The 16,636-nt window shown below is 60.0% G+C and overlaps 1 protein-coding gene across 5 annotated transcripts in view; it reads left to right on the forward strand.

Annotated features, from left to right (window-relative positions):
* Nucleotides 1–16,636, forward strand: part of CSNK1G2 (casein kinase 1 gamma 2) — a 52,262-nt gene that overhangs the window by 34,076 nt on the left and 1,550 nt on the right. For all 5 annotated transcript variants that reach the window (XM_067312606.1, XM_067312608.1, XM_067312604.1 and 2 more), the window contains 8 exons: nt 9,728–9,768; nt 10,396–10,465; nt 10,894–11,042; nt 11,557–11,791; nt 12,027–12,112; nt 12,919–13,003; nt 13,118–13,266; nt 13,735–13,818. In XM_067312606.1, coding sequence (XP_067168707.1) covers nt 9,728–9,768; nt 10,396–10,465; nt 10,894–11,042; nt 11,557–11,791; nt 12,027–12,112; nt 12,919–13,003; nt 13,118–13,266; nt 13,735–13,818 — 899 coding nt within the window. The remainder of the gene's footprint in view (nt 1–9,727; nt 9,769–10,395; nt 10,466–10,893; nt 11,043–11,556; nt 11,792–12,026; nt 12,113–12,918; nt 13,004–13,117; nt 13,267–13,734; nt 13,819–16,636) is intronic.

Below are 16,636 nucleotides of genomic sequence, written 5' to 3' on the forward strand. Positions count from 1 at the left end.
GATCCGGCCCCCTTGGCCATGGATTGTTCCCCTTGGGGGGAGACGATGCCGAAGGGGCTGATCCCCGCCAGGGCCGGAGCCTCCACTTGGCTGCCTGACCCGTTTCCCGGGCGCGAGGGGCTGGGAGAGGCGGCGGCAGGGCGAAAGGAGGCCGTGCTGGCAGCGGGGGCCGGGAACGGGGCTCCGGTACGGCCCCGGGCTGAGGCCCGGCCCCAGGGAGGCTTCGGAGCTGCCGGGGGCAGGCCTCATCCCCCGGGGATAGGGGGATGTGGGAGGGGAAACGCGGAGCGGCAGGAAAATGGGAAGCGGCGAGGCTTCTGCTTTTGTTCTTCTCATAGTAAACTTGGCAAATTTGTTTCTTCCAAGTTTTTGGGGATTTCCCCTGCCTCCCTGTTCCGGTCCCTTTGTTTCTAATGGCAGAATGGAAACACAGCAGCTATTTGTCTTCTAAGTTAAAAGATGGAAATGAACTTTTTAAAGGTAAAAACGGCATTTTGGAGGGCTGGAGAGGGGAGTGGGTCCTCGTGCAGCATCTGAGCCGGTACCAGGCCACTACTGCAGCCGGGCTGGGGACAGATCCTGGCCACACGACCACACGCAACCGCTGGGGTCAGTCTCCAAGCGCCCTGCTCTCTTTTAAGCTCGGCTTTCGCCGTGTGGCGTGCAGATTCCCGGTTCCATCCTGGGCGCCTCAAAAGGTAACTAAGAAAATCCAGGCGGCCGCGAGCGCGCTGTGCTTTACGCTCTTATGCCGTCAGCTCTCTGGGGACGTCCTGACGCAGCCACACGTCGCCGAGGGCTCGGACACCTTCAGAAGGCAGCGGGCTGCTCGGTGAAGGTGTCGGAGTTGCAGACTTGCCGGGTACCAGCGGCTGCTCGGAGGCGGCTTGGTAAGAGGCTACGAGGGAGAAAAACCCGCGCGCCGCTTGCTAACCGGTCCCTTTGCTGCTGTTGCTAATGGCAGCTCGTGCTCATTTTTCCCCTTGGGCTTTCGGAGCCTGCTGTACAGGAAGGTCAAATTTTAAAATAAACTTTTTTGGGTTTTTTTTTTTCTTCTGATGGTATTAAAAAAAAAATACCGTTCCAAGGAACTGTCGCTGCTTGGGTTGATGCAGCTCGCGTCGCCTGCTCAGAGTTTGGGCTGCCGCGGTTTCAGCGTTGGGCCGGTGCCTGGCCGCCTTCGCCCAGAGCTGCCCTCTCCTGCGCTCCTTGCCGGCGTCGCACGGGGACAGGAGAAGCGGAAAGGGCAGGTTGCCTCAACCGGCTGCAACTTTCTGCTCCCGTTGGATGATGGGGGCACGCGGAGGCTCCGGGCATGGTCAGCGCTGTGCTGCACCGCGCGCTGTCCCCGTGCACGCTGCAGCTCATCCATGCCCCGTGCCAACACGAAAACACCAGCATGGGGGAAACCATCGGGATGTGCGCAGCACCGGGAGCCCAGCGCGGAGCTGCGGATCGAGCCTGGCTCCATGCCCAGGCCGTGGAGGCTGGAGGGTGGCCGTGATGTGCAGGAGCAGGTGCCGGACCCGACCGCTGCCAAATCCGCCTTGGGAATGGGGGGGCAGTTCGGGTGTTAACACGGGGTTAAGAGAAAGCGGCGGCCGCCTTTTAAATGCGATACGAGCAGCGTGCCTGGGCGGGGAGGGAAGGGAGTGCGGGACCCCGCGTCCGGCCGCCTTCTCCCTCGGGTGGCTTCGGCTCTGCCGCGATCTGATGCCGCGTCTCGCAGGTGCTGGCAGCTTTCCTCGTGAGCGCGGCCAGCAGCGAGCAGGGCAGAGGCCTCTTTGCAAACCCGAATCTTTCTGCCGCCCTTCTTGCCGGTTTTATTTCTCTTCTTTTCTTAAAAGCTGCGTTTGCTTTTGTGAATCATGCGGCGCTTCCTGCCTGAGTGGCAACCGTGTCCTCCCCCGGGGCAGCTCGTGGACTCCAGCGGTTTTTAAATATTAAAGTTTTCGTTATTTGTGAGTGCTCGGAGGAGAGGATGGCGTGGGGGCCAGTCGCAGGAGCCGTTTCCCAGCCTTCCTGCTCCCAGGAGCAGCCGGAGCTGGGAGTTGCCGTTATGTGGGCTGTGCCCTGCTGGGGGAAAGGAGCCAGGAGCTTCCTTGCTCTTTCACTTTTTCTTTTCCCTCCTGTTTTGTTCTCTTTGATAGCCCAGTCCTAGTCTTTGTATCTTTTTTTTTAACGGGAAGAGAAAGGGCAGCTGTCATCTCGCAGGGACAGGGATGGATGTCTCCAAGCCCGTCCCTGCTGCGGATGCTCCCGCGTCCTTCCCCTCTCCCTGCCTGCGGGTCCCCACCCCAGGGGCAGTGCTTGCGCTGTGCCTTGTCCCTGCTGTGCTGCCTCAGGTGTTTCACTTTGCCCCACCGGCAGGGTGGCAGGTGTCCCACGAGGTCTGTGTTGCTCCCTTCCTGCGTGTATTCAGACCCAGCCAAACCTCAGGGAAAATCCTGCCATGAATTTCCTGGTTGCGTGTTACTGCTCTGAAGGCAGCAGCAATTTTTGGGACTTAACTGGCTCGTGTCCCCAAGGGCAGTGATAGGAAACCTGCAACCCCAAACCCCTAAGAGTGGGTTCAGAGAGACTTTGGATGTCCTCATCCAGGCATCTTCGTCCCCTGGCATCGTAGGGGTGTCTGAGGATTGCGGGTGTCCTACACACTCAGAGCTGAGCAGAAGAGGATGAGCTTGTCTGACTTCAGGCCCTAGAGCCTGAGAATGCCAGTTTTCTGACTGCTGCCCGCCAGCGAGGATCTCCAAAGCTGCCGTGGGGGCAGAGGTGGACAGCGGTGGGCCAGAGGATTTCCCAGGCTGAAAGCAGCAGTGGCAGTGTGGAACAAGCCTGTCAAAATACATCTAAAACATCTTTGCGGCACTACCGCGGAGCTGATCTCATGGAGCAAATTTCCTATCACCCTCTTGCTGCCCCTTTGAAAGCCCAGTGGCTGGAGCCACCTTGGCCACGGGCATATGTGTACCCGGGCAGGTGGCCGTGCCACAGCATGTGCTGTTGTCATGGGCAGAGCCAGGCCTGGCCAGCCGGGCTGTCTCACCCTGTCCCGCATGGTGCATGGTGGTGTTTTGCTCTCCCTTGCAATAGTTTGCAAAACACAGAGGTTGTGGTGCATTAAAGATAAGTTCTCTGCACACATTTCTCCCTCCCTTCTTTCCACCTTGCGGGAATTCAGGTGTGGCTGTGCTCGCCGCTGGAGGTGAGGAGGCTGGACTGAAGCCCTTTAGGATTTCCAGTTCTTCCCTTCCCCAGTCAAGTTCCCGGTGAACCATGGGTTTCCTTGGACTCTTCTGAGCAATGCATGGGTGTGTGGGATGTCCCATCTTCTCCCCAGTAAATGTCTATCAGTGATGGGCTGGAAACACTGGGTCTGGCATACCCTCATGCTATCCAGATGTTTCTCCTGTTCTTTTCTCCCGTATCAGCTGCTTCTGAATCATGGTTAAGAGATTTCATTTTTCCTCCCCATCACAGAGTGACTTGGGGAAGGTCCCCTGGGATGGGAGAGGTTCAGCGAGGCAGCCTTGTCCATCAGAGAGCAGGACTGAGCCACTGTTTGGCTGCAGAGCCCGTCCTCGGGAGGAGCTGCTCTGTTAATATCTCCCATTCATCCCTCTTCCCGTAATCCTGCCGCTGACTCTGGCTCTCAGCAACTGGCTCTGATGTCACCCGGAGAGGATTTATTGCTGCTTCAGGTGGAGAGCAGCAGTTGGAGCAGATGAAATCTTATGCCAGGAGGAGCTTGTACCCTGAGCAAATTGCTTGGAGAAAATCCGAGGAGACAGATGCAGCTCCGTCAGATACGCACATGCCAGGGAGTGCGATCGCGTGTCTGCTGGCTTTCCATGCTGTGGAGGGGGACCTGCCACCATTAACTCCCATTTGCCCGGTTTCCTGGAGGGCTCTGGCAGCAGAAGCATTCAGATATTTTCAGAAACCTCTTACTTTATTCTTTTCCTTCGTGGACCTGAGGCAGAGGTAGTGCTACCACTTCCCAGATGTAGGAACCCTTTACCACCTTCCTCGTGCCCCCCGGCTCTCTGGGGTGAGCAGCATGGTGTGCAGACACTATATATAGTTCAGTTTGTTCCTAGACGCTTTCCCTGATCCTCCCTTTTCCATACCCTCCATGGGAGCAGCCGTGTCCGGCTTTGGTGGTGGGAAAGGTCTGTATCAGCCTGGGCTATAAATGTGGCAGGAGCTTGAGGCCGACATGAGGGTCACCATGCTCAAATACCTCTCTGAAGTGCCTGTACGCAAATGCACGCAGCACAGGGAATAAACTGGAGGAATTAGAACTTGGTGTGCGGTCGCATGGATATGATCTCATTGCAGTTACCGAGACATGGTGGGATAGCTCACATGACTGGAATGCTGCCATGGATGGCTACAGGCTCTTTAGGAAGGACAGGTCAGGAAGGCAAGGTGGGGGAGTTGTCCTTTATGCAAGAAAGCAACTGGAATGTATGGAGCTCTGCCTAGGGGTGGACGATGAGCGGGTCGAGAGCTTATGGGTAAGGATTAAAGGGCGGGCTAGCATGGGTGACACTGTTGTAGGTGCTTGCTGCAGGCCGCCTGATCAGGAAGAGGAAGTAGATGAGGCCTTCTACAGACAACTGGAAGTAGCCTCATGATCACAGGCCCTGGTTCTCATGGGGGGCTTTAACCATCCTGCTATCTGCTGGAGGAACAACACAGCAAGGCACAAGCAATCCAGGAGGTTCCTGGAGAGCATTGATGATAACTTCCTGACACAGGTGATGGAGGGGCCAACGAGGAGGGGTGTGCTGCTGGACCTTATACTAACAAATGAGGAAGGACTGGTTGGAGATGTGAAGGTTGGGGGCAGCCTTGGCTGCAGTGACCATGAGATGGTGAAGTTCAGGATCCTGCGAGGAGGAAGCGGGGCAAAATGTATGATCACAACACTGGACTTCAGGAGAGCAAACTTTGGCCTCTTCAGGGATCTTCTTGAAAGAATCCCATAGGATAGGGCCCTAGAAGGAAGAGGGGTCCAAGCGAGATGGTTAATATTCAAGAATCGCTTCCTCCAAGCTCCAGAGCGGTGTGTCCCAATGAGCGGGAAGTTGAGCAAAGGAGGCAGGAGACCTGCATGGATGAGCAAGGAGCTCCTGGCAAAACTCAACCAGAAGAAGGAAGTCTACAGAAAGTGGAAAGGGGGACAGGCCACTTGGGAGGACTATAGGAATGTTGTCAGAGTATGCAGGGATGCGACGAGGAAGGCTAAGGCCCATTTGGAATTAAATCTGGCGAGAGATGTCAAGGACAGCAAGAAGGGCTTCTTCAAATACATCAGTAGCAAAAGGAAGACTAGGGAAAATGTGGGCCCATTGCTGAATGGGGTGGATGCCCTGGTGACGAAGGATGCAGAGAAGGCAGAGTTACTGAATGCCACCTTTGCTTCAGTCTTTACTGCTCAGGCCAGCCCTCAGGAATTCCAGACCCTGGAGGCAAGAGAGAAAGTCTGGAGAAAGGAAAGGATCAGGTTAGAGATCATTTAGGCGAACTTGATACCCACAAATCCATGGGCCCCGATGGGATGCACCCACGAGTGCTGAGGGAGCTGGTGGATGTTATTGCTAGGCCGCTCTCCATCATCTTTGAAAGGTCATGGAGAAGAGGAGAGGTGCCTGAAGACTGGAAGAAAGCCAGTGTCACTCCAGTCTTCAAAAAGGGCAAGAAGGAGGACCTGGGAAACTACAAGCCAGTCAGCCTCACCTGCATCCCTGGAAAGGTGATGGAGCAGCTCATCCTGGAGGCCATCTCTAAGCATGTGAAGGATAAGAAGGTGATCAGGAGTAGTCAGCATGGATTCACCAAGGGGAAATCATGCTTAACCAATCTGATAGCCTTCGCTGGTGGAAGGACTGGCTGGGTAGATGAGGGGAGAGCAATGGATGTTGTCTACCTTAACTTCAGCAAGGCTTTTGACACTGTCTCCCATAACATCCTCATAGGCAAACTCAGGACGTGTGGGCTAGATGAGTGGACAGTGAGGTGGATTGAGAACTGGCTGAATGGCAGAGCTCAGAGGGTTGTGATCAGTGATGCAAAGTCTAGTTGGAGGCCTGTAGCTAGCAGTGTCCCCCAGGGGTCAGTACTGGGACCAGTATTGTTCAACTTCTTCATCAGTGACCTGGATGAAGGGACAGAGTGCACCCTCAGCAAGTTTGCTGATGATACAAAACTGGGAGGAGTGGCTGATGCACCAGAAGGCTGTGCTGCCCTTCAGAGGGACCTCAACAGGCTGGAGAGTTGGGCGGAGAGGAACCTCCTGAAGTTCAACAAAGGCAAGTGCAGGGTTCTGCACCTAGGGAGGAATAACCCCATGCACCAGTACAGGTTGGGGGTTGACCTGCTGGAAAGCAGCTCTGCGGAGAAGGACCTGGGAGCCCTGGTGGACAACAAATTGACTGTAAGCCAGCATTGTGCCCTTGTGGCCAAGAAGGCCAATGGTATCCTGGGGTACATTAGGTAGAGCATTGCCAGCAGGTGGAGGGAGGTGATCCTCCCCCTCTACTCAGCCCTGGTGAGGCCACATCTGGAGTACTGTGTCCAGTTCTGGGCTCCCCAGTACAAGAGAGACATGTTGCTACTGGAGTGAGTCCAGTGGAGGGCTGCTAAGATGATGAAGGGACTGAAACATCTCTCCTATGAGGAAAGGCTGAGAGAGCTGGGCCTGTTCAGCCTGGAGAAAAGAAGGCTGAGGGGGGAATCTTATCAATGCGTATAAGTATCTGAAGGGAGGGTGCAGAGAGGATGGGGCCAGACTCTTTTCAGTGGTGCCCAGCGATAGGACAAGAGGCAACGGGCACAAACTGAAACACAAGAAGTTCTGTCTGGACATGAGAAAAAACTTCTTCACTGTGAGGGTGACAGCACACTGGAACAGGTTGCCCAGAGAGGTTGTGGAGTCCCCTTCCTTGGAAATATTCAAAAGCCGTCTGGACACAATCCTTGGAAACGTGCTCTAGGTGACCGTGCTTGAGCAGGGGGGTTGGACTAGATGATCTCCAGAGGTTCCTTCCAACCTCAACCCTTCTGTGATTCTGTCCCCATGCTATAGCGGGATGTGCTGTGAGTTTGTGGCACTGCTGAAGGTGAATGACTGGCGTTTCTAGCTCCTCTCCCCACATACAGTCACTGTGGGAATCCTAATGCTTCAGTGTCCCCAGTTGGTTCTCCAGTCCACACCTCCTTTCCCCCACGCAGCCAGGAGACATCCAGGTATTTCAGCCCAAAGGCAACCCCTCGACCATGCCTTCGTGCTGCTTTCCCTGCTCGCTGCACAGGCCTGCAAGCTCCTCTGCCTCCTCCAGCGCCTGCACAGACCTCTCTGTCCTGCTCACGTGTAACCTGCTCCTGGGCTGGTGTGATCTCTCGTGGTGTGAGTGGGTGGCGCTTTGCAACGTGGCTGTATCCATAGGGAATACTTTCAGAGGGAAAAACAGCCTGGAGTGGCATCAGGAAGGCACCTGCCCCGCCTGTGCAGCCTGCTCTGCAGCAAAGGGGTTGGAGTTTGTTGCCTCTGAGTCTCAGGTGTTAGGCGAATATCCTGAAGTGAGGTTTTTTTCTTCTGTTAAGACCGCAAGGGATTAATCACCTGGGGCTGGGGAGATTCTCCATCATCTGCTGCCTCAAATCCTTCTAACTGGGCAACTAAAGTGGGAATTATGAGCTCTGAGTGCAGGAACTGCAGCCCAGCCTTGGTTCCCTTGCCTGTTCCTTGGGAGGGAGGCTGCATGATTGAGTTTGGTCCTTGCAGCTCTGGGACATGGCCAGAGCCCACAGCTCCCCAGAGCTCCGTCCCAGCCAGAGGAATTTGTCCTGGAGTTAATGAGTTCATCGGTGACGTGAGCTCCTCTGGATGCCTTGGCTTCGCCGGCATCCTCAGGCGAGTGATAGCATCCGGATGAGCAGAGGACGGAGTGGGAGACTCAAACGAGCTAGCAGCACGCATGCACAAGTATACGTTCATGCACACACGCACACACACACACACACACACACACACAATCGAACTGCTCTCACCTGGGAAAGGCACCAGCGTTGTGGGGCTGAGGCTTGCTTTGGGAGCTCTGGTCTTGTCTCCGGGTGGGTGGAAACAGGCAGGGGTGAGCAGTGCTCCGGGCCTGGCAGCAACAGAGGTGCCGGAAGCGCCCACTGCAGCTTTCCCATCCCGTATGCAGTTCAGGTGGTGGGAAGACCCTGCGTTGACTGCTGTGCTCCTTGCCAGGAGAGGGGGTGGGAGGGCTCATCAGCCCTGTGGGTGGGCAGAGACCACGTCTGACCTTGATGGGGATGGAGCAGATGGAGCGTGCTGGTACAGAGCTGGGGTGTGTGCCTGGGGAACGGCACTCAGGGGTGCAGAGCATCCCAGCCAGCGTGGGCTCGTGGGTCCCTTGGGAGCAACAGCTCTCACCCAGCACGCACCCTTACTGCCCCACTTGCATTGGGGCAGCTGCTTTAAAGGGTTCGGGCAGCTCTTTGCACCTTGGGCTACCCAGGAGCCTTCACCTTGCTGCCGTCACCATGAAGCACGTCGCTGCTGCCCTGCCAGCCCAGGCATCCAAACCAGCCAGGCTTTGTGCCATGGTCTTGGTGTAAATCAGTGGCTGCAGGGCTGCCACCAGCCCCAAGGCCGCTGCCCAGCCTGGATCCTCTCTCCTGAGGCCCCATGGGCAAGGAGAAGATGTAGCCGTTCCTCTCCAGTGATGCAGTGGTGCGATCAGCTTTCAGAGGTTGCAGGAGGCAGAGAACTTGCCGGGACAGCTCTCTGCACAGCTTGTCCTGCTGCAGAGACCCCACAGAGCGGCTGAGTTGGGGAGCAGATGCCTTGTGTGTGGGCTGGCATGGTTTTTCACACTGGCTGCTGCTCCCTCAGCTGGAGCTCTGTGTGGGTCTGTGCTGGAGAAGACCTCCCCAAAGCATGAGCTCTCTCGGGAGCAGAGGACATGGGTCTGCAGTGTCCCAGAGCCTGGAGTTTGAGCTGTGGAGAGAGAGGTTTTCAGCCCTGTGGTTTGGGTCTTGAGGGGGAGGCCAAAGTGGGGAGTGCTGCCTTGCGCCTTCCTGTAGCGCCATCCCCAGGAGTGACGCCAGCCCTGGGTAAGGGATTTCCAGCTCCCTGCGGTGTCCTTGAACCACAGCCAGCTGCAGCACCTCAAGCCGCCCATGTGCTTCTGGGAGTCTTTCCTCCCTCTGACCCTCTGCATGGTCCCGCTGCCCCAAACCACTGCCCACAGACGCCGGGCATCTCCTCCAGGGCAGGGCACCAGCCCTCCGAGGAGGAGCGGTTGGAGGCATTGCCCTCTCCATGCAGGCACGTAGCTAGGAGAAACGGCAAGCCCCAGCCTTGCTCCTGCCGTGGCCGGTTACGTCCCTGCAGGCCCGGAGTGGGAGGCTGCCCCCTCCCAGCAAACTTGGCTTCGGTCACCCCAACGTTAACCGGGAGGCTGCCAATCCCGGAGGAATCCGGGTAGCCCATCTGGGGGTAATTAACAGGCGTGTCGCAACTCCACGCAGTGCGATCCTGTTCTCGCTCGTGCCTCCAGGTCTGTTTCCATGTTCTGGGAGCTGCCGAACCTGCTCGGGACGTTCTGCAGCCCCGAAGCCCTCGGGGGACGGCAGCGAGTGTGATGTGGGGTTAGCGCAAAGGCTCGCTGGCTCTCAATCACCTTTTTCTTGTCTCTCCCTGCAGGGAAGAACCTCTACACGAACGAATACGTCGCTATCAAATTGGTGAGTCCTTTCTCTCCCTCCTCGGGTTGTTGGTGGGGGCTGATGTTTGGGCCACCCGGGAAGGTGATTGCTCACCTGGCCCAGCCTGTGAACCTGGGTCAAGCCGAACCAGTTGCGATGGGCAATGGCTGGGTAGGGGAACGATGGCTGGGCAGGGGAGTTGTCCTCACCTTTAGGAATTTAGGGCATGCAAAGCAACGAGCGTCATTGCGAGTGGGGAGGTCCAGGCCTGGGGAGAGACCATCTGGGTCTTCGCTTTCCCAGGGCTTTCCTGTGGTCTGTGCTGTGCTTACCAGCACTTCAGCCGGTACCAGCAGCAGAGAGACCACGAGGAGAGGCTGGTTGCTGTTAATACCTGGTCCCGTTAATGCCTACCCCAGCACCTGGATCTCTCTGGAAGGAGGTGGATCTGGTTCCCACGTGGGCTGGTTTTCTCTCCTCGTCCCCTGAGGCTTCATCTCCATTTTGTACCGGTTCTTCTCAGCCCCAAATGCTCTCGGCTCTGCAGCGGCCGTGACATGCCCCAGCTGCTGCAAGCGTGCGAAGGAGGTGTCTGACGCCCAGACCTCCCTAACATCCTGCTCTCTACAACAAACAGCCTTAACTGTTCTCGTTCTCTCCTTCAAGGAACCCATCAAATCCCGGGCCCCCCAGCTGCACCTGGAGTATCGATTCTACAAACAGCTCGGCAATGCAGGTACGGGGCCGGGGCCACGCTGCCGGGGTGGGAGCTGGCCGCCTGGGCGACACGGCTCAGAAGGGGAGGCTTCGTACGAATATGACTCTGCAACTTTGCTCCTCAGCCTAAAAGCTGCCCATCTGCTCAGCTGAGAGAGGCCGATTTTACACAGAGCCACATCGAATCTTTGATCCCTTTTTATTTAGTTCCTTTCTCCCCGCCTCCCCTGCCGCAGAGTCAGGGATGCAGATGGAGCTGCCTCCTCCTGCCTCCTGCCAGAGCAGAGCAGAGCCGGGCTGTCTGTGGCGTGGAGGGAGGGTGGTGCAGAGACCTCCGCTGCCAGCAGCCCCCATCCTGGCTCCGGAAACGGCATGGCCGTGACAGCGTGGCCGTGTGCTGCTCAGCCCCGCCGCGACCGCTGACAGCCCTGGCTCTGTCTTTTGCAGAAGGAATTCCTCAGGTTTATTACTTCGGCCCCTGCGGGAAGTACAACGCCATGGTGTTGGAGCTGCTAGGACCCAGCCTGGAAGACCTCTTTGATCTGTGTGATCGGACCTTCACGCTCAAGACCGTCCTGATGATCGCGATCCAGCTGGTGAGCACAGTGCCTCCGCCTCGCGTGCCGCTCTGCGCCGCTCACCCAAGCCACCCTGGGGGAGAGGAGCGATACGTGGGCGGGGAGGCCGGGCTCTGTCAGGATCCAGCAGGGAAGAGGAGGGAAAGGAGGAATGGGAAGGGCCAGAGGAGACACTGCCTGCAGGGAGTCACTGCTCTCTCCATGCCTCACCTTCTCCGTGATGTAGGAGTGATATGGGGAGCACTGTTAACCGTGTCCCCAAGCCTGGATTGTGCCGGGCGGCTCTGGCCGACCTGTCCCCATGGCAGGATTCTGGCTCCCCCCCACACAGCCCCTCTCCAAGCACAGCAGCCATCTCTCGCCAGAGACGCAGCCTGTCTTAGAGGGCTGGAGGACCTGTTCTGCCCGTCCTTTTGCCCCGGTGTGACATACAGCCGGAGGGGAGCACTGCCAGGGGAGTTGCTGGCCCGGGGTGAGGGATGCCAGGAGTGTAGCCGGGGCCGGCTGCTGATGTCCCCACCCCTGCCCCCAGATCACACGGATGGAGTACGTCCACACCAAAAGCCTGATCTACAGAGACGTCAAGCCAGAGAACTTCCTGGTGGGGCGGCCGGGGAGCAAGCGGCAGCACACCATCCACATCATCGATTTTGGCCTGGCCAAAGAATATATTGACCCCGAGACCAAAAAACACATCCCCTACCGAGAGCACAAGAGCCTGACAGGGACAGCACGCTACATGAGCATCAACACCCACCTCGGGAAAGGTGAGCGCACGCCGGCCACCACAGCCTCTCCGCCCGGCAGGAGAGGGAAGGGGGCCGCGGGGTGCAAGCTCCCCCTGCCAGAGATGGGGCTGGGGGCAAACTGCCTCTCCTGCTCTTCAGCCTGGGGCGCTGGCAGGGGACGTGGGGTGCTGCAGGGGCTGGAGGGGACAGGGGAGACGGGCAGAGAAGACAGCCGTGTTAGGAACGCGCCCGTGACTTGTTTCTCCCCTCGCAGAACAAAGCCGCAGGGATGACCTGGAAGCGTTAGGGCACATGTTTATGTACTTCCTCCGCGGGAGCCTTCCTTGGCAAGGCCTCAAGGTAACTGCCGGCTCCCGCTGTCCCTGGGAACGGCTGCTCCCTGGCGTGGGCAGTGTTGGGGTCCACGGGGGAGGCTCTAAGGGTGCAAGAGAGTCTCCTGAGTAACTGCAGGCACTGCAGGATCCTCCCGGGGAAGAACAGTCGCTCCCTGGTCCTGTGCCGGGGGGAACCCTCAAATTCCCTTGAACCCTGGGGACCAGCGGCAGCTCCTTTCTGGTGGCTCTGGGCATGGCGCGAAGGCTGGGGACATGGACCTGTGGCTCAGGGGCGTGCACGTAGATTCTCAGCACTCAGATGAGGCCTTCCCTCCTTGAAACAGCTGCCTGGCTCCGTGGAGAGGGACTGGGGATCCGGACAGGGCCGTTCCTGCCAGGCAGATCTCAGACCTGGTTATTTGCCAGGTCCACCTCGGCCTCGTGGGTCTGGTCAGTGTTAGCAGGGCTGGGGCTGGATCTGGCCTCTGGCCTCCGGGATGGTGGAGGGCTGGCGCCCTGCCGGCTGCAGGGACTGTTGCTCTGAGCTCTGTGCCAGGCCCTTGCTGTGCGGGGGTCTCTGTTGAACGGCTGTAGGTGTCCCCGCTTTGCGACTGTCCTGGCTGCTGTCACAGTGGCTGTCCCGGAATGGAGCTCCCCAGTGTTCACCTGCAAACCTGCCCTGGGTGAGGGGATTCCCTGGGATTGAGCTCTCACTGTTAGCTGGAAAAGGGGGACCAACACCCCATTTGTTGCCTGATGGCACCCAGCACCTTCCTCTCTCCTGGAGACGTGCCCAGCCCTCGTGCTGACCTGCTCCTTTTTCTCTGCCAGGCTGACACATTAAAGGAAAGGTATCAGAAGATCGGTGACACTAAGCGAGCCACACCGGTGGAGGTGCTCTGTGAGAACTTCCCAGGTGAGGGCACTCTGTGTGGCTTGTCCCCGTCCCCAGCCTGGCCCCCAGTCCCAAGCGCCTGCTGGCTTGGCACCTCATCCCCCTGCCCAAATTGAGCCCAGTCTGTCCCCACAGAGGAGATGGCCACGTACCTGCGCTACGTACGGCGGCTGGATTTCTTTGAGAAGCCGGACTATGACTACCTGCGGAAGCTCTTCACAGACTTGTTTGAGAGGAATGGTTACGTGTTCGACTATGAATACGACTGGGCAGGGAAACCGCTGGTGAGTGGAGAGGGAGCTGCTGGCTGGCCGAGGGTGCTGGCGCAAGGCAGGGCCCCAGGGTGGGGGAGAGGTGGGTGGTGTGGCAGGGAGTCAGCGTGGTCCACGGCAGCAGCCAGGAAAGATGCAGGTCGGCAGTCATCCCTGCTACACGCTTCCATGCCTGAGAGATGAGCTCCACTTGTCCTCACTTGACATCAGCAGCCAGCTCCAAACCTGGGCCCTGGTGCCTCTGAGTTAAAGCTGCGACCCAGAAATTTGAGGCTTACTGGAGGCGAGGGGAACCCAACAGTTGAGCTGGCACCTGGGCTCCCACCGTGGGCACCTCCGTGGGCTCTTCACAGCCACACCAGGCGTGGAGCTGCTGGGGCTGGAGCTGGGGCTGAGATTGGGCCCTGATTCTGGGAGCCGGCGGTGGCAGGCGGCGGGAGAGCGGCTCGGCCACAGCTGATGTTGTTGTCGTGTCCCCAGCCTACCCCCATCGGCACGATGCACAGCGAGGTGCAGGTGCAGCCGCCAAACAGAGACAAAGCACAGCCACACACCAAACACCAGGTGAGCGACGGCGCCGCCCCGGCCGGGGCACGGGACCGCGGACGTGCGCAGCTTGGGCGTCTGGCCCACAGACCCCACCAAAGCTTCTGCATGGAGGCAGAGACCGGGGCGTCCTTTCTCCCCAGTGCAATCCGTGGGGGAGCTTCCTCCCTGCAGATCTGGGTCTGTGGCTCGCGGGGGACCCAGGGCTGTGTCTGTGGGGCCGGGCAGCCTGGCGGGAGCAGAAGGAAGCAGCTGGGAGAGGCTGTAGCGCAGCTGGGAAGTGCCAGGCCTGGCCTCCAGCTAGTGAGCTGCAAGGTTTAGCCTTGGCCGGAAGGTGGGTGCCGGCACGGTACGGGCTGAGCCACCTCCGCATGGAGGACAATATTCCTGGTGCCAGCGGGGAAGCTGAGCCTGCGCACTGTGGCACAGCGCCACGTCTCTTGTGTGGTTGGGATGGGGACACGGGACGAGGGAGAGGACTGTCAGGGCCTCGGGGATGATTTGAGGGGCAGCCTGTGCCCCCGTGCCGGAGAAGGGACCAGCTTCGCCCTGGAACCAGCAGGGCATTTGGGGCCAAGCCTGGAGCCACCCTGGGGCAGAGGGATGGGCGCAGGCAGCACCCAGCCTGGGAGGCTGTGGGAGAGCAGGACTGCAGTCCCGGAGCATCCCAGCCCTGGTCTCGGAGCCTGTCCGTACCCTCGCGCAGGGAACACGCAGGGAACGGGAGCTCCCGCATTTCCCCACCGCTCCTGCACAGACCTCGTGCTCTTGGCCCGAACCACCAAGGGGAGCAGAGCGGCTGCAAAAGGGCTGCTGGAGCAGCGGGTGCAGCACCCTGGTCTCCCTCACCCGCGCGTCGGCCCAGCGGTGCCCTTGCCGCTCCGGGCCGAGCACGGGGAGCTTGGCGCAGCCCTGGCTCGCGCTGGCCGGCGGCAGGGCAGCGCTTCTTTATGGAGAGGGGAACGTCTCCAAGCGCCTCCGGCTCATCCCGGGGAACCCGTTTGTGGTCAGAGCTGCTCTCTGCCTCCAGCCGCTGAGAAATGCCGTTAGACTTCCCTTCTTGAGGGCAGTGGGAGAAGCAAAGCACAAAACTCCCGTAGCCAGAGGGGCGGCGCGAGAGCAGTTTCCACCCTGGGGCGCCAGGGACCCGCAGGGCAGTGTCACGTTCACCACGGCGAGGGTTCGCCCGGCGGGCGAGCCGGTGCTGTGGGAAAGCTGAGGAGCCCGGCGCCCTCCGCTTGCGGCACAGCTCGGTTCCTCGCAGTTGCCCCACGTCTGCCTCCGACCGCGGGAGAGCGCTCGGCAGCGTCGCCTCCACCCGCCTGCCTTTTCCCGCACGGCGAGCAGCCCCACTGTCCCAACCGGCTTTGAAGCGCAGTGATGCCAGCCCCCGGGGCAGTGCATCCTCGGGAATGCCCAGGGCGAGCGTGCCGGCGCGCGCGTGGACGCGGCAGGACGGGCGCGGACCCCGCGGGAGCGCAGCGGTGACTTGCAGGGAGCCGCCGGGGCGATGCTGCGCCGCAGCCTCGCCGCAATCACAACCTCGAGCTGCTCTGGTCATGGTTTTGCTTTTGCATGTCTTATTTTCTCGACTCCTTTCGCCGCTCCTCCCTTCCACGTCTCCTTTCTCTTCCCCATTCTTCCTCTTTTTTGTTGTTTTTTTCCTTTTGTTTCTTTTCATTCTGTTCCTCCTGCCGGTCGCGAGCAGCCTCCCGAGGGGACGGAGTTGTGGGATCCTCAGGCCGCTGGGCAGCCTGCCGAGGAGCCTTTGGGAGCTCACCTGGCAGCCGGCAGGCTCGGGGGGTCCGTCCAGGTACACGCAACCACGCGCCGAGGGCAGGGGCGGGCGCGCGAGGGCGGGGGCCGATCCAGCCTGCGCCACGAGACCTGCCGGCACCCTGCCTGCACGGCCACGTCTGCGCGCGGGCCGAGGGGCGGCCGTGCTGGGGCGGCAGCCCCCTTTCCTCCACCCCGGGATGGCGTGAGGGCTCTGCACGCCCAGCGTCTTGCCTAGGATGCAACGTACGGACGCAGGGGGCTGCGCTTGCCCGGCCCGTGACGCGCAGGGCCTTGCTGGCGGCTGGCAGACGAGGGTGGCACAGCTTGCCGGGGGCCACCGGGCTCCTTGGGGCTGCTGGAGCCACTCGGGGGGCAGCTCAGGGCAGGTTGCTGGCTCTGGGCCACGCGCTGGCGCGAGGGACTGGGCAGGCATCGAGCTCTGCCCCCGGCGCTGCCCGTCCCAGCGGTGCCGAGCGCCGGGGCGTTATCCCAGGTGGGGATTTTTCCCTGGCCTCCGTTACTCAAACGGAGCGAAGGCTTGGAGCCCCCTTGGCCTCGGCTCCCCGCCTCCATCCTGCATCCGTGCCGGCAGCTCGCCGGCCTCGCAGCCCTCCGCTCTCCGCTGCCGGGTGGTCAGAGCCGAGCCCGCGCGGTTCCCGGAGCGGCGGCGGAGCGGCCGTGCTGTGTGCCCTGCTGGGCCACGGCAAATCCCCCTCGTCTCCTGCTGCTGCTGCTGCTTCCTCTTCTGCTCCATGTCTGCTTCCATCCCCGCCGTCTGCTCCTGCCTCCGCTGCTCCGGGGGAAAGCTTCTCCGCGGGCGCAGTGTCCCGGGCGTCGTGTCCAGCTGCCGTCCCTGTCGCAGCCGTTGCGTGGCCGCCTCGCGCTCTGCCTCGCTCTTCCCGTAGCGCGTCCCCGCTCTGTGCCGGTGGCTGTCCCTGCTCCTGCTGCGGCAAAGCTCCCGCCCGTCCTCCGGCTGTGCCCCGGCAGTGCTGCAGGGGGGAGCCGGCGGGGATGGGGATGGGGACAGGGATGGGGGGGGCTCAGGGCTTGTTTCGGG

Source organism: Apteryx mantelli, chromosome 30, assembly GCF_036417845.1.
Source record: "Apteryx mantelli isolate bAptMan1 chromosome 30, bAptMan1.hap1, whole genome shotgun sequence".
NCBI lineage: Eukaryota > Metazoa > Chordata > Aves > Apterygiformes > Apterygidae > Apteryx > Apteryx mantelli.